Genomic DNA, 18062 nt, shown 5'->3' with positions numbered 1-18062 from the left:
ATCAAACTCCTGCAGCTTTTCATGGACTTGGTCCATGTTCATTACCCCATGCTCTAATTCTGAGTCTAACCATTCGCAGAATTCAATAAAAACTGCCTCTCGCTCCTCATCAATACTCCTCTGTCCTCTCTTCCTTTTTCCTTCCTCATCAGTCTTGGACAAACTGTCACCTCTCGCAAACATAAGTTTGCATCGCAAATGGTACAGTGTTTCTTCTGCTACCAAGTCGTTGATCCCTTCCAGGCATCCAGTGACTTCAGTGCCCCAGTCATCCCCGCGACTCCGTGCTGTCTTCAGCAAGCTTGCCTTCAGTGTATCTGCAGTCAAATTATCTGGCACTCTATTTCTTTCTAGCTTGTGCTGGATTATTTTTGTAGAGCTGGGCTGGTTGGTTGCAAAGAATGCATACATCCTTATACAGGAGGTCAACTGACTGTGATCTTCTAGAACTGCAGCCAGTTGATGAACTGAACTCACAAGTAGTGCGTCTTCTCTTCAACTTTGATGACTCTTTCTCTGCCTTTGATGCTTGAGCTGACTTCTTGGTGGTTGCAACAAAGTTGTTGTACAGACCATTTTTACACTTCTGGTGGTACCTCAGTTTTCCTTCCTTTTGAGCCTCCTTCATACGTTCCACAACAGTAACATTTTCGACAGTTTCTGCTTGTTTCAATAAAGTTGAGTATCCCTTTGGAGTTGCCTGTATGAGCCTTTCAGCTGGTGTATCCGAGCGTGCACAGATGAAGCAATTGAGCACAGGTGGAGTAACGTCTTCATCCATATTGCTAGACTCCATGTCCTGCAAAGTAGAAAATGAGATATATTTAGAAATTATTTTTCCACAAAGGAGTGTCTGTGGTGAAATATAAATGTTAACAATCAACTCAGAATCATGAAAAACCCTTATTTGACCCCTCATAAGTTACTTAAGGGCCGATTAAAAAAAATAAAAATTCTCGAAAATAATTTTTCGGTACCCGAATTCAACAGCTTTTTTTCTGGGTTTCCCACGGGAGTTGACCTTCAACATTTTAACACATGTTATTACACACCTTTACAAACATATTGGTGAAGAAATTTTTTGGTAACAATTTAGTTAACAGATTTTCATATGTTTCCCTTACTATATATATTCTTCGACACTTCGACAGGAAACGGTTTATTCAGACAGCCATCGATAGTCACGTGACGCACCAAGTTCTTTGGCCGGTTCCCGTCATCCTAATCCTAACCCCTAATTGGGTGTCCGTGTCCCACTGGTCCGTCCGGACTGATTTATGAACAAGTCTTGAAGTCTAACATAGGAACAATGTTCACACGGCTCAAGTGAAGTATCGAAACGAATTCGGGGTTTATCAAGACTTTAACGTCTCTGTGATAAATTGACAAAATTAATTAGATTTTATATTAATGTGTACTATGTTATTATTATTATAATACAACTAGCGGGGTCACCCGTGGGAATCCCACGGGCATGGATGTGTGTGACATTTCGACATATTGAGTTATATGCTGCACATTCATTTTTACAAAATGGTTACTGGCAAGTCATCAGATCCAGAAATGGTGTGATGAACACAATTTATTTATTTCACATAATATGTGACCCCTCACTCCTCTCCACCTGACACTCTCCTGTCTCCACCTGACACTCTCCTGTCTCCACCTGACACTCTCCTCTCTCCACCTAGCACTCCTCTCCTCTCCAAACCCTCACATCCCTCTCCTTTCCAATCCCTCACCTCTCCAATCCCTCACACTCCTCTCCTCTCCAATCCTTCACACGCCTCTCCAATCGCGCCTCACACTCCTCTCCAATCGCGCCTCACACTCCTCTCCAATCGCGCCTCACACTCCTCTCCAATCGCGCCTCACACTCCTCTCCAATCGTGCCTCACACTCCTCTCCAATCGTGCCTCACACTCCCCTCCAATCACGCCTCACACTCCTCTCCAATCGTGCCTCACACTCCTCTCTAATCGCGCCTCACACTCCTCTCCAATCGCGCCTCACTCGCCTCTCCAATCGGCTTTCCCCGTCTCGTTTCTCTCCTTTTTCTCCCGTCTCGTTCTTTTTCTTGCTCCAAATCGGCCCGTCGGAATCGGAAATCGGCCCGTCTCGCCCGTCGGCCCGTCGGAATCGGAAATCGGCCCGTCTTGCTTTTGTGCTTGTGCGTAAATAAATTGTGTTCATGACACCATTTCTGGTGTTGGGCTAGCGGCTAGGGTGCCGGCTTAGGATCCTGGGTTCGAATCTCGGTCGATCGCCGAATTAATGCCAGGGGGGTTGACTCAGCCTGTCATCCTTCCGAGGTCGGCTAATTGAGTACCAGTTCACTGGTAATTCCCTGTTTGTCGTTGAAGGCGGCAAAAAGGGTTGGCGTCAGGAAGGGCATCCGGCCGTAAAACATTGCTTCAAAAAGGGGACAAAAAAACAACAACTACCACGGTCCCCGAAAAGGCCAACCCCCGCTTTGCGGGGAAAAATGGCCTCTAAACGGTGGTTTTTACACCATTTCTGGATCTGATGACTTGCCAGTAACCATTTTGTAAAAATGAATGTGCAGCATCTAACTCAATATGTCGAAATGTCACACACATCCATGCCCGTGGGATTCCCACGGGTGACCCCGCAAGTTTGCATTGACGTTCGTCGATGGACTCGTTCGCCCGTCTCATTCGTTTTCTTGCTGCATCCTGTTCAAGTCTGCGTTCTTCATCGATCGTCTCATTCATTTTGGAAATAGAAGTTTCCACGCAGCGCATGAATTGTCACGATCCTCAAGAGGAATTTGTCTCGTAATCATCAAATGATAAATGGCAAGTAAATTATATTGTGGAATCGAATTTTTAATATGTATCGACACGTTGCCGTCGGTGTCATGTTAGGCGGTGTATGATACACCATGACGCGATTTTAAAAAATATATCTGCATTTTCCCGCGTGTGTGGAATGTTCTCAATTATTGCTGACACCGACTCTAAAACCATCGATAAAAATGAAATCATATGGTGAGTTAGATTGGAGATAAAGGCGTGAGAGAGACTCAATGGCCTTGAAGTTACAGGCATTTGAGAATTCATTTCGTTCTATAAACGGCAACTTTCATCGGATTTTCTTCTCGTTTTTTTTCAACCGAGTCTAAAACTATGTTAGCGACTGTGAAAAATGAAATGATATATCGAATTTAAAATAGATATCGACACATTGCCGTCGGTGTCATGTTGGGCGGTGTATGATACACCATGACGCGATTTTAAAAAATATATCTCTGCATTTTCCCGCGTGTGTGGAATGTTTGTGGAAAATTAAAGATTTCAAATAAACCTATTTAAAGTGTATGCGCACATAACTAATAAAAAAAACGAAGAAATATCTCTCGGTAATTTCCTGAAACATATTTTACTTCCGGCTAATATGTTGAATGAAATAAAAACGAAGAAATATATGTCGGCATCATTGTTGACGTTTTTGTGACGACTATCATCAAACGAAATAGTAATATATCATAACGGAAAAGCAAAAGCGAATTTTTAATATATATCGACACATTGCCGGCGGTGTCATGTTGGGCGGTGTATGATACACCATGACGCGATTTAAAAAAATATATCTCTGCATTTTCCCGCGTGTGTGGATTGTTCTCAATTATTGCTGACACCGAGTCTAAAAGTAAAACCATCGATAAAAATGAAATCATATGGTGAGTTAGATTGGAGATAAAGGCGTGAGAGAGACTCAATGGCCTTGAAGTTACAGGCCTTTGAGAATTCATTTCGTTCTATAAACGGCAACTTTCATTGGATTTTCTTCCCGTTTTTTTTCAACCGAGTCTAAAACTATGTTAGCGACTGTGAAAAATGAAATGATTTATCGAATTTGATTTGAAATAAAACTGGGGGAGAGCAAGACACCACGGGCCTACAAAACAGGACTCAATCTCAAAGCTATGCGAGTTAATAAAATGGTGGATATTTGTTTATAGCCACTCCCAGAATGGGTGGAGCTATGGGTGGAGCTACTCTGCAAACCGAGTAAGCCACACCCCGGACAGACACCCAACAGATAGACAGACAGACAGACAGACAGAATCATCTACGGCTATTATAATATAAGATGTGTGGCATTTATATTTTCAGACCGGAAGATGTACAGGACTAGCTTCGCTTCCGTACAGATAATGATGATGATGATGAATGATTATGATTATTATGATGATGAATGATTATGATGATGAATGATTCTGATTATTATGATGATGAATGATTCTGATTATTATGATGATGATGACGACACGTGTGACGTCACCCCGTTCTCCCGCTTTACTGAAACGTTGTGAAGGCAGGTGTCCGGTCGGGGGGCGTGTTTCCCAACTTTTTAATGACGATCATCGACAGTAATCGACAAGACTGGCGGCGTCGTTGTCGAAAGAGGGAAACGGTCAGCCGGACGTTCTAGACTCGCATTCCCGTTCGGTTGTGTGAGGAATACGTGGCACGATGTGGCCGCCTCGACTTGCCGGAAGCACCATGCGTTTGTTGTTTGTGGCTGCGCTGTTCGTGTCCCTCGTGGTGTTCCTGCTAATGCCCAAACACTCTGCTGCGGGGGACAAGACGCAGCGAGGACCCCTGGTTACGGACAAGGTAATAGGTCTCTTCCCAACTCCCAAGATACCGGTATTCCTGGCGCCCAGGTAGCCAGGTTATTTTATTATTATTATTTTAAAATATAAAGTTTCGCAGGTGTTGTGAGTACACGTTTGTGGGTGCGAAGTCGTGCCCACAGATCACGGATTGGTTCTGGGTGTGTGACGTGTTATTAAACGGCTCCAAGCCATTAACATGTCATGTTTTGTCCCTCGTGCTCCTTGGACACGTCTCCATTTTCTTGGACATTAGTTGGTGAGGTGTTGTTTGTTGTAATTTGTTGTCACATATCTCACCAACACTGCCCGATCTGCATTGAAAGAGCACAGACGTCCGTGATCCGTATACTCCTGTGTAGTTGATATTTGGCATTTACAGTAAACTTGCACTGATTCTTCAAAACACACACACACACACACACACACACACACACCATTTTTGCATCTTCAGGTGCATAGGGCTGCCGAAGCAGTTTCTTGGCTATTGGGCATGATCCTGGACGGATCTCCACTCTGACCAGGATACTCGATTGGCTCATTCATCCCAGAAAGCTGGTACTACTCATTTTTTCGACCTCGGAAGGATGACAGACTGAGTCAACACAGCTGGTGTTAATTCAACAGCGTGACATGGGCTTGACCTCAGGACCTTGTGATCTTAAGCCAGCCACGTTAACCGTTAAGCCAACACCATGCTATATATATATATATATATATATATATATATATATATATATATATATATATATATACACACACGTGTGTGTGTGTGTGTGTGTGTGTGTGTGTGTGTGTGTGTGTGTGTGTGTGTGTGTGCGTACACACGTACGTGTACTCTCTTGTCTAAATAGTCTGGGTATAGTTATTTGAAGATAGCAATAGTTTTATATGTGTATATATATATTTATATAAAACGGGTGGGGCTAACCCCCGCTCTTGCAGGAAAAATGGCCTTTAAAATGCCTGTTGTTGTTGTTGTTGTTGTTGTTGTTGTTGTTGTTGTTGTTGTAGTATATATATATATTTATATATGTGTATATATTGTTACGTTTGGGGGGGTAGGGATACCTTAGTCCAGGTAGAATGCATAGGTAGTGTGCTCCGACTGCCGTGAAGAAGAAGAAAAAACCTCGATGTATCATAAGTAGGAAATTTGTGTCGACCGGATGTCGTGTAAGTGTATCTTCGTCCCCATGAGAGGGGTGGGGTTTGTTATTGAGCAAGGGATTATGGGTAATTTATGCGGTTTTGCTCTTCGAGGCGTGGCTTCATGCGGTTCCAAAGAACTCTTTTCAAATCAGAAGAACTGCCGTTTCCCGAACAATTACACACGGGTAATTAATCCCCTGTATGTAAATGCCGCTGTTAGCTTTTCCTGTGTTCCTCATGACACTACACTACAGACACCTAGTAAGAAATTGGCCATTAACTACACTAATTAAAAACCAACTGGGGACCAGGCATCAAGCACTATTGCTGATAACACCGACTTGGTGAACACACAAGCCCAGACAGGTTCATGAGGCCACACCTCGAGGAGCCTGTGATTGGTCCGGGATTTGATTGACACAAGGACTGGTAAGATGAGGCTCACTGATAGGAGTGGAGATGGAGACATCGTGGGATGACGTCAGAGCCTCGCGTTCAAAACAATTGCAGCGGCAGCAATTTGATCTCTTGGGTCCGGACTTTGTTGGTGTTGCCTGGTGTTGGGGATTAGCCATTTTCCCCGCTAGAGTGGGGATTAGCCTTGTGGGGGCCCTATGACTTCATGGTTCACTTTTTCAGGCAATGTTTTTATGGAAGAGCGAGCTGCACGCCAAGGCCGTTCGCTTCACGCACGGAGCCAGGAGTGAGCGGGCCGCCAACCCTTAGTCACCTCCTACGATGCGCAAGGATATGGTGTATCGATTCTAAATCAGGGTACACACCAGGATCATTCATCCCAGCAAGCTGGTACTCAATTTGCTGACCTTGGAAGGATGACATGCTGAGTCAACCCCCCTGGCGTTAATTCAGTGATCGACCGGGATTCGAACTCAGGATCCTAAGATCCCAAGCCGTCACCCTAACCACTAAGCCAACACCAGGCTTATGTGTATATAATGTATATATATTTAGATATGTGTATATATGTATCTATGTATTTATATTGTTACGGCCCGCGGATAAGATGTTGTGTTTGCCGAGCGGATGGCCCCACGGTCGTACAGTTACCCCGACTAACCCGATTCCCGAATGTTGGCCGGATCGTGCCACAGATATTCAATAGGGAAAAGACTAAGGCGACACGGATGTGAAGAAGAAGCAGACAAAAAGGTTGGAAATACGAATCTAATTTATTTACTATTTACATTTTACAGGCTCAAAATAACCAAGGAGAAGGAAAGATAAGAAAATAATATACAGAAGATTTTAGAGACACAGTGAAAATCGCTAGCTTATCTAAACAGACTTAATTAATACCCAGGACAGAACAAACGAAGACGACTCACACGGGGAATGATGATAGGAATGGTGGAGGTGGATGGCTTGGAGGGGGGGGAGGCCGGTCCACGGATACCGCAGCACGATCGGCGCGTTTGGCAGCCGCCGTTCCTTTTCGGTCCTGCTCAAAACGTCCGTCCAGGCCCCAAGCTGCTGTGGCTGCAGTTTCGGTGGCTCAAGCTGCTGTTGATGCAGCCGCGGTGGCTCAAGCTGCTCTCTTCAGGGATCCCTTACTCAACTCTCTTCTCGGTGATCTCTTCGCCGCAACTCTTGTCATGGACCTCTTTACGCAACCACTGACCACTCTTGCGCGCGCGCTTTTATAACGCCCCGGCTATCAAGCCGCCGGCCTTCAGGACACGCCCATCGGTGTGCTCACCTCGGCCCTGGTTGGTCGCGCGACCCTCTGGCTCCGCCCTTGATGACGACGGGCGGGCACGCCTTTCTTCCCCAACCTTGCCTCGTGGCCAATGGTGGTTGAAGAAAACCGCCCAAAATGCAGTTGGCCATTGAAATGAAATGAAAGGGGGTCTATTCTTATTTCACTTGGTGCAATGGAGTATTTAAATTAATGGGAGACACAGCCTTACCCTAACACACATAATAAGGATATAAGCTACTGAACAAGGGTATTATAGTGTCCTTCAATGTATGCTTTATGGAATTAACTACCGGAACGCCCTTTGACCTTTATACACACTGGAGCAAGGAGGGCTCAGACTAAACCAATAATTCACAACCATTTACTATACAATACAACACAATCAAAAAAAACTCAATCCTCATATCCGCAACAATATGTATATTTAATTCAAATCTATATATTTAATTATTGGTTGAAGGTGTCTATGGGATGGCAACAGGCTTGATCAAATCCATTGATCACATTTTTCAGGGCTTAAAGAGTGTCAGAAACCACATTCCCTACATATGTAGCCAATCACAGTCATAACCTAGAACGGCACTCAGTTGAGAGCACACCTCCGCCTGGTTGGCCATATCGCTAAATGGTGAAGAATCACTTTAAAAATTCTACAAGCTGGATCCGGATCCAGATCTTCAACAAAATTGAATCGATTCTTCCTTGTGACATACACAACCTGTTCAACAAGTTTCGTCCAAACCCATCCATAACTTTTTGAGATATCCTGCTATGTATCATTTTTGGCCCTATCTCCCAAAGGTGAAGAATCACTTGAAAAATTATAGTATCCGGATCCGAATCTTCACCAAAATCTATTCATTTCGTCCTTGTCACGTACGCTACATCTCTGCCAAATTTCGTCCAAATCCGTCCACAACTTTTTGAGATTTTTTTTCACAAACGGACAGACAGACAGACAGACAGACAGGGGTGAAAACATAACCTCCATCCATCTTTGGTGGCGGAGGTAATAAAATGTGCGATAGTACATTTTACATTCCGTCCAAAAACACGCCATAGAACTAGCAGAAAAACGGACTGAAAATGCTCGATGAGATGACGGATGTGAGATTCTGCCTGCAGGCGGCGTCTGTACAGAGTCTCGCACCACTCGTGGGGCGGAGTCTCGCAACACTCCAATCTGCATATCAGTTCACATACGGGATGTCCCTGCCAATTCGGCCCTCGTTGAACCAAGCCCAAGCAACTTGGTGGGGATGGAGTAGTGTTTGAGGAGAGAGTTCCATCTCCAAGTGCTTGGCAGTGGTAGAAGGTTGACAAATGTGGGAAATTGGCCGGACAACTCTTCCAGAAGCTTCATAAGCATATCGGGAACTCGTGCGGTGCAGCTGCAAGAAGGACTGCAAGGGACGTTGCAAATGCCTCAAAGCAGCTCTTCCGTGCATTGCTCTTTGTAAATGTTGTGGAGAATGTGCACAAACCTAACCTGTCTATGAAAGAATCACTGCAACAATAGAACATGGCAGAATAGGTCGGATTGGTGGCCATCTTGGCAAATGGCCGCCATTGCTGGTACAGGAAAAATGTGTGATGACCCTGTCGCTAAAAACCTTTCTTTGGACGTGTCCTAGCTCAGTGCCAAATTTGATGCTTGTATCATTAAGTCCACGATCTATTCGTATTTCTCCGAGTGAAAAATTGTTTTCTAAGAGAATAGTAGGAATTTTAAAGTGTTGGATGGGAGCTAGACCGTACACAATGTCTTTGCAGGCCACATGACTTATGCTCATTGTTTGTTTGAAAACTGTAAACTTCTCATATTTTCAAATTCTCACCTTATTTTACACCATTTCACCAGACCAACTGGAATTGCTTTGAAATTATTACCCAGCATTTGATTACTGGTACAACATACAACACAACATGCATTTTAAAGGCCATTTTCCCTGCTAGAGCGGGGGTTAGCCTTGCGGTCCCCATGACAATCTTCTCCATTTTGCCCTTGATTACTGGTACAAAGGTTTGAATTTTTCTCATCGATGATTTTATTGCTGCTTCGAACAGAATCCCCCTCTCTCATTTTACTCCTTTACCCTGAACTCTGAAGCACATTTGTGGCGCATCATTTATAGTGCGAAAGATGACTTTCCAGGCACTGTTGATGCTAATGTTATTGTGAAATAATCTGCCATCTCGTGCCTGTGTCTGTAGGTATATTTTGATATCACGATCGGTGATGAACCTGTAGGGAGGATTGTAATTGGGCTGTTTAGCAAGGTTGTTCCACTGACCGTGCAGAACTTCATTGTCCTGGCTACTGGAGAGGTATGTGGCAATGATTTATTTGAGGGATAATCTACTCATCACATACATTTGGAGGTGGAGAGGGAAGGGGTTGTGTGGTGTGGGGGTGGGAGAGGGAGGGGTGGGTAGGAGGTGGGATGGGGGTGGGGGGGCTGCTAGGTTTGAGCACATGCATATGGGAGGAAAGGGGAGGTTAGGGGGATCAATGTACACATAACTTAGGATCATCTACCATGTATGTTGGGAGGAGGGTTGGGGGGTGAGGGAGGGATAAAGATTGGCGTCAAGTTTTTATGTCTCCGCCGACTGTCACTGGAGGCATTATGTTTTTGTGTTGTCTGTCCTTGATAGGTCTTCGTTACCGTGATAACTTGTTAACCATCAATGGGATTTTGACCAAAGTTGGTACAAGTATGTGTTATGATGCAAAGATGAACTGATTTGATTTTGGGGTCAAGAGGTCAAAGGTCAGAGTCTGTAATTGGTCTTCGTTACTGCAATAACTTAAGAATGGCTGAAGGGAAGTTAGTCAAACTTGGTACAAGTATGTATAATTATATAAAGATAAACAGTAAAAAATAAAAAAATTCCACTTTGACATTATGGGGTATTTTGTGTAGATCAGGGACAAAAAAAAATCTCAATTAAATCCATTTTAAATTCAGTTTGTAACAACAAAATGTGAAAAAGTCAAGGGGTATGAATACTTTCTGAAGAGACTGTCGGTTGAATATCTGGTGGGAAGTGACCGGGGATGGTACGTTAGAGGCAGAGAAGGATCCAGGTGGGTGTGAATGTGTGGATGAGGGTGGAAGGGATTGCTAAAGACAGAAAAATATCCAGGAACTTGAAAGGGAAAGTTCTGGTGTCTTATGTAATGCTGGCTTACCTTTGCGGTCTGGAAAAGGTGGCACTGACAGAGACCAAAATGGAGGTTGCCTGTCTGGGAGGGTTTGCTGGAGTGGAGGGTGGATGGATGGATGAACCAAGGGAGGAGATTGGTGTAAAGAGAGATTGATGAATGAATGGCTGGCTGAGGTTGGCTTGTCATGGGAGAGGAGAGAGTGAGTAGGTTGAAGGAACTAGGTAGGAGGAAAAGAGGTAGACTACAGTTGAGATGAGAGGATTGTGTGAGAAGGGATATCAATAAGGTGGGGGTGGTTTGAAAGTGGAGAGAGTTTTTTTGAGGACAGAGAGAGTTGGTTGAGGACAAGGGTAGTAGAGGAAGGAGTATCATGGTCAATGTAAGGCAGAAGATTAATACCATTGGACTTCACCCCCTATAAAAAGAGAAGAAGAAGAACACCCAAACCGCTTGGTGCTCTGCTCTATTATTGGAAACAAATGCCGTACTTTTTTGGCCAAAGTTTTAACAATTATTGCAAGTGATGCTCTGTTCATGTGACATTGTGTTAATGCATAGTTTGTGTAGCAGGAGTTTAGTTGCGGGTGGCGGAAAGTGTGGAGGGGTTCAGACCAGTATTTTTGGTGGGGGTCAAAATTTGCCATATTTCCATACATAATAAATAGATGTCTTCTTGAATAACAATTGGGAATTAAGGCCTGTGCTGATATAATTAGGAGCAATGGCTCCTTTTTCCCCTCTAGAAAGGATATGGTTACAAGGGAAGCAAGTTCCACCGCGTCATAAAAGATTTCATGGTACAAGGAGGCGACATCACAGCTGGTGATGGGACCGGAGGTGAGGTATCCTTGGCTCTTATTGGCTAACAGTTGGAACAATGTCTTACTTACTTAAAGGGTATTGTATGCAGTTGTTGATCACGATGTACGATCACTTTAATTACCTCGCCCACACTAAGTAAAAAGCGGGGTTTAGCTATAGGTTCACTTATGTCTGTCCACAAAAGTTAGTTTCTGATCGAGGAACAACTCTATTCTAATTGAATGTTGTACTTTGAACACAAATCGGAAAACGAGCCTGCCGTTATACAGAATTTTGTCTCTGGATTCATCCTGGTTGCACTTGAGGAGCGAGATACTTTTTTTTGTCTGGCAGTCAAACAGAATTGAAAATCATTCCAAATAGGAGACTTGCTGTTTTAAGGACGTCATGAAGGACACAAAGAACAGGCACAAATAACTAATGTGACGCGTTTTATTAGGTGGGGTAAAAAACGCTGAATCAATGGTGGTAACCTTCAGGAATTATTTTTTATACGACCTTTAAAATGTTTATTTTATTTCAATTTAATTATATATTTAATATTGGGTAGGGTAAGGTGTTCTATGAATTCTGTATATTTTTTATTTTAATCCCAAAAAACGTTTATTTATTTTTATTTATTATTATTATTTTGTGTAAAACACTCCCAGGCACCCACTGATGAACCTCTGAAAGTTTGACGAAGATCTGTTCAGCCATCTCTGAGAAAAATGGCGACACAGACCAATGGCTCTTATATTTATTACCCTCGCCTGAGGAGAGTGTATTGCATTTGAATCCGTTTGTCTGTCTGTCTGTTTGTTTGCACAGAATAAATATGCAACCATTGGTCCGATTGACAGGAAATTTTCACCATAGGTGCAACTCCACCTGAAGAATTTTTTGCATGTTAATCATGGCGTCGTAGGTCACGTGGTATGGCCGCCATCTTGGAAAAACCGAAAAACTTTGCACCTCTATATCTCGGAAAGTGCTGAATAGAAAAAATGTAGACATGGCTCATTGTAAAGAACTCTCCATGGGGAATAAAATATGTTAATGATGTCATCGGTGCCTCCATTATGACGTCATAATTCGACAAGTACAAAACTTCATCCGATCAAGATGAAATTTCTTGAGCGTCATGTAGGCATAAATTGGTGAAGAGAAAAAATGATGACGTCATCGGTCACGTGGTTCGGCCGCCATCTTGGAAAAACCAAAAACATTTGCACCTTTATATCTCAAACGCTGCATAGAAAAAAAATTGAGACATGGCTCATTGTAAAGAACTCTCCATGTGGAATAACATCTGTTAATGATGATGTTAAGAACCCTGGTGTTGGGCTAGCAGCTAGGGTGTCAGCTTAGGATCCTAGGATCCTAGGATCCTGGGTTCGAATCCCGGTCGATCGCTGAATTAACGCCAGGGGGGTTGACTCAGCCTGTCATCCTTCCGAGGTCGGCTAATTGAGGACCAGTTCACTGGTAATTCCCTGTTTGTCGTTAAAGGCGGCAAAAAGGGTTGGCGTCAGGAAGGGCATTCGGCCGTAAAACATTGCTTCAAAAAGGGGACCAAAAAAACAACAACTACCACGGTCCCCGAAAAAGGCCAACCCCCGCTTGCGGGGAAAAATGGCCTCTAAAGGTGGTTTTTTAAATGATGTTATAGGTGCCTCTATTATGATGTCATAATTTGACAAGTACAAAACTTTATCCGATCAAGATGAAATTTCTTGAGCATAATCTAAAAATAAAACTAGTGGAGAAAAAAAAAATGATGTCATCCGTCACGTGGTTCGGCCGCCATATTTGTTTTAACACAAAAGCCTTAAAACCACTGAAAATACATCCTGGCGAGGGTTTGCAATCCGATTGCTCTTTCTTGTTTATTACCATGTAACACATCTTGCTTGTTATTAGTCCCCTACCGGTGTACACCGGAGGGGACTATAGGTTTGCACGCCGTCTGTCCGTCATGCAAAGAACAGTTTTCCGGACTTTTTTTTCTAAACTCTTAATGCTAATGATTTCAAACTTGGCACATGGTTTCCTCATGATAAGTTACAGATCGAGTTCGAACTTCACGACGTTTCGATCATTTTTGACAAAGTTATGGCACTTTGAACTTTGGGAATTCTGATAATTCTGATGATCCTTAACTCAGTGCCATTTTAAGTTTTAATTTCCTTTAAAAAAGATTTTCTCTGCAATAATAGGACCGATTGAGATCAAATTTTCACCGTAGGGGGGACTCGGTCTGTAGAAGATTTTAATGGTAATTATGACGTCACAGGTCACGTGGTTCGGCCGCCATATTATTTTTCGTGAAAACACGAAAACCCCTTTTTCTCTGCAACGGCTGAACAGATCGAGGCCAAACTTTGCAGACAGAATCGCATACCCATGACGAACAAAAAAGTCAGCGAGCATGACATCATGTGTCACATGGTTTCAGAGTTATGACGTTTTTAAGCATGAACCTTTAAAACCGAGCCCCTCCCTCATTTTTGATCCAATCGAGGGGAACTTCACACATCTGTTCAGCATGTCAGTCTACTAAAATGTCATTTTGGAATTTGCGATAGGTCACGTGGTTTGGCAGATATCATTAATTAAACGAAAATATTTTTTAAAATGGATATCTCTTGTTTATTCTCGAGTTCTCCTCAAGCCGCACTGCGCGCCCTCAGCCTCGTCTGTGAACGTCAAAAGCGCGACACAGCGCGCGCTTTCGGGAGGGGCGGAGCCAAGCCAGGCAACATATATATACGTCGTGTGTTCAAAAAGTATCCGACCTTTATTTTTCGTGCGTAAAAAAAAAAGAAGCTAGGGAGGCGTTGATTGGTGCACGTATGTAGGCGATCCTAATGCGCACGCGTGAATTTTTTCCCACCTGCAGAAGCTGTCATTCGACGGCAGACCGCCGATGAGTGAGGACATGTAAGTGAGCGCCGTCGGATTTTCGTTTTTGATAAAATGACGGAAAAACTTGAACAACGCCACTGCATCAAATTTTGGGTAACTTTGTGTAACAACTTTTTTTGGCCTCGGGGATGTTGGATGCTTCCATTGTGATGACTGCAACTTGGTTTCTGGGTCGTACCCATAAACCCAGGACTCATCGCCAGTGATCACTGTGTTGAGGAAGCTGGGATCGCTGTTCACAGTCTCCAGCATGTCCTGTGCGATCTCCAAATAGAGTTGCTTCTGCTCAATCGTTAGCAGCTTTGGTACGAACATCGCTGAGATTCTCCTGAAGCCCAAATCCTCCTTCATAATGGAATGAACGGTGTTGAATCTTGCGGATCGTTTCCACTTGGGAATCGCCAAGCTTTACACAAAATTTGATGCAGTAGCGTTGTTCAAGTTTTTCCGTCATTTTGTCAAAAACGAAAATCCGACGGCGCTCACTTACATGTCCTCACTCATCGGCGGTCTGCCGTCAAATGACAGCTTCTGCAGGTGGGAAAAAATTCACGCGTGCGCATTAGGATCGCCTACATACGTGCACCAATCAACGCCTCCCTAGCTTCTTTTTTTTTACGCACGAAAAATAAAGGTCGGATACTTTTTGAACACAGTAGTATATACATCGATCATTGATCATGAACCGGAAATATAATAAATTACTGATATTTAGCGACTCGAAAGGTTCTTTATCAACAACTTATTTTCTCGTGCTTCTGCTGACCTGTCTGCAAGGTGTATAAATCGAAGTCCCGAGTGCGAATCGGAGGTGAGCCCGTCCTGAGGTAATTAGCGATTGGGAACGATTCAGAACCTGTGGGTGAATAACCCTTGGTAATTTCCCCAACAGTTTTCCGGACGACAGACTGCCGGTAGGGGACATGTATTGCAGCGCAATATTCAGAATGCTTGTTGTAATGAAAAGCCTTAAATATTTTTTCTTCTTCCTCAGTTTTTAAAAACAGTCGAGCTACTCTTATGTGGTTAAAATTGTGTGCCTAGAAAACCGATTCTGTTTGTCAAATTTGACATCTTGCACAGCATCGTAAATAAGGGAATGCAAAACTTGAAAGTTGATTTATGCCATCCTTAGAGACACAATCACAGTCACACTCATTGCATGCTGTTCTCACACATTAAATCAGTGCTTCTAAAGGACTGGCAGGATAGCATAGGCCCGAGAGGTATGCAATTTGAGCTGTCTAGCCTAACTTCGAATTTCGGCCCAACTATAAACCATCATCCTGGCGTTTCGCAAGTACGGTGAAGCAGCAATGTGTGTGCCGTCCCTTGGATGTACGTTAAATTGGCATCCCATCTACCTGAGCATTAGTTGGTGTCCTGTCTGCCGTTCGATCCCATGGTATCTGCAAAGATGAGGTGAGCTATCACCGACACCCTGAACAAAATATAAATCTCTCTTCTTCCACAAGTCGATTTTATATGCAAAATCTAAACTCGTGGAAAAACAATGAATTTAAAAATGTTTTTCAGATTGCTTCTAAAAAAAGCTTGGAGAACACGTGTCATGTCTGTTTTTATTCATTTCTTTTTGGTTGGGGAGAGGAATGAGATGAGGGTATATTCCCAGGGGGTGCAGATCATGGATTAATAATTTTGGGTAAGTGTGAAGTGTAATTGTCCTCTTCTAATGATATTTTGAGAACCAGTATGAGATAACCCTTATTGGAGTGAGTTTAACGAAGCATAGTGGTGCGCCGTTCAGCAGCCGCTCACCATCTCCCTCAATGTTTATCTCCTAACCCTTTGTAGTCAAGAGTATCTATGGTGGGCATTTTGAAGACGAGAATTTTGTCCTGAAGCATACTGGGGCAGGCTGGGTGAGCATGGCCAATGCTGGTCCCGATACCAATGGATCCCAATTCTTCATCACAACCGTGCGCACCTCCTGGCTCGATGAGAAGCACGTTGTCTTTGGGCGGGTGCTTGAGGGAATGGTGAGAATTTTCCCCAATTTCCTCCGTTTCTTTCTCTCAATATTCTTCCCCTGCGTAATGGCATATTTCTGTTGTTTCCTCCAGTTTGTAGTTCACGCTATAGAACACGTGCCGACGGACAAAAACAACTCCCCATCCAAGGAAATCGTCATATCGGCCAGTGGACATGTGCATCTCACCCAACCCTTCATAGCTCCAATTCCAGATTGGTAGCCACGAGTGCTGCGGTTAAGGACCAGGGTTTTAAACTACGAGTCAAAGTCTCCATCTACCTCCAAAGCTACATCCATCGGAGGTGTATGCCACCACTTTGAGTACTTATCGTGTAAATCTATACATCTCGATTTTGATCATCTGACATTTCTATTAGTTCTGTTGTTGCACTCACATGCACCTTGTCACTCTATTTTGTTCCTAATTAATGTTGCTCTACCGCATTTGAGTTATTTCATTATTTCTGATATTGCTTTGAAAACAAAAATGAAGGTAGAGGTGGGGGAGGTGAAAAAGCAATAGGTAGATGTTCCAGTGCCTTTACCACAAAAAAACTTTGTGATATTTCTATAGATTTACATGTATACAAAAGGGCTATTGTTAAAAGCATATGTATAGATTTATCAGGGATTGTATGTGAGTTATTGCAAATAAGAATATTAATGTTATCAAAGACATGAACCTATATCTATTTTGTAATGTTAGACTAACATTCAGAGATGTTAGACTAACACTGTTCTCAATTTGACATTAAATTGTTTGCTTGAACACTTAATATTTTTTTTTCAATAACTTATTAGTGTGAACTTGTTTTTTCTTTTCAGGACGCCATTGTAGCTTTTACACGTTTTATGAACACAATTATGGGAATGAATGGCACTTCCTACTAAGATGCAACCTTTGGCTCTTCGCGTCAAAGTTTAGAGCTGAGTTTCCATTGTATGGCTGACAAGACTGCAATGTTGTGTTGACAAAAAGTAACAACTTGTTGCTCAATTTGTATTGATAAACATTTGGTCTTTATCAATAACTAGCAAAACTACCCGTCCCTAGTTACGGGAAAGGTTAAATTTTAAATGGTTTAATGGACTTTAAAGGTTAATTGTGTTGCATTTCTGGTTTCACTCAGCCAATGGCTCTGAGCTACTTATAATACCACGCACCACAAAATGGTGGTGCAACATCGGACGGCAGAGGTTGGATTTGCCTTAAAATAAAATTTTGCATCAACGTTATTCATGTCAGTTCTCCCATCATTTCAAAAGTGAATGTTGAGCTTTGACAGTGTGTGCAGATTTTTTAATGTGGTGCGTTTTTTTTCTTTCATTATTTTTTGCTCAAATTATAACCCAAATACAGGACATTTTAATGTGCCATCATCCGTTCCATGTTCGAGACATTTTGCCCAGCCTATGTTGACGAGTGAGATTCAAACTTTCTCTCCTTATTAACTAGATTTCTTCCCATTACTGTAGTTCAGTCTCAGTCATCAGGCCTCCTGGAATGAAGAAAAGGACCATTAATATTGAGTCACTTACATAATAAACTAAAACGGGATTCGGTCGAGAGCATACATTTGCCAGGCTGAACAGTTTGTTTTGTATCCCACTGATAGGTCGGATTTGGATTAGGACCTGAACCAAAATCTTACTA

The 18062-nt window shown here is 42.9% G+C and overlaps 1 protein-coding gene across 1 annotated transcript; it reads left to right on the top strand.

Moving 5' to 3' along the window:
• The first annotated feature begins 4277 nt into the window (after positions 1–4277).
• Positions 4278–17644, top strand: LOC137429829 (peptidyl-prolyl cis-trans isomerase B). Its single transcript, XM_068120117.2, has 5 exons — positions 4278–4643; positions 9729–9842; positions 11430–11523; positions 16231–16415; positions 16500–17644. Exons 1-5 carry the CDS (start codon positions 4500–4502, stop codon positions 16626–16628), a joined length of 666 nt encoding a protein of 221 aa, XP_067976218.1. The 5' UTR covers positions 4278–4499; the 3' UTR covers positions 16629–17644.
• Positions 17645–18062: the final 418 nt, after the last annotated feature.

This window comes from Myxine glutinosa, chromosome 6 (genome assembly GCF_964187855.1).
Source record: "Myxine glutinosa chromosome 6, kmMyxGlut1.1, whole genome shotgun sequence".
In the NCBI taxonomy this organism is placed as follows: domain Eukaryota; kingdom Metazoa; phylum Chordata; class Myxini; order Myxiniformes; family Myxinidae; genus Myxine; species Myxine glutinosa.
Note: the sequence above shows the minus strand (reverse complement) of the source record. Positions and strands in the feature narration are given on the sequence as shown.

What these genes read in the sequence shown, in the direction of transcription:
- LOC137429829 (XM_068120117.2), top strand. Translation starts at nt 4,500, where the DNA reads ATGTGGCCGCCTCGACTTGCCGGAAGCACCATGCGTTTGTTGTTTGTG. An exon ending in GACCCCTGGTTACGGACAAG is followed by an intron (nt 4,644 to 9,728) that starts GTAATAGGTCTC and finishes CTGTGTCTGTAG; the next exon opens with GTATATTTTGATATCACGAT. An exon ending in GGCGGGTGCTTGAGGGAATG is followed by an intron (nt 16,416 to 16,499) that starts GTGAGAATTTTC and finishes TGTTTCCTCCAG; the next exon opens with TTTGTAGTTCACGCTATAGA.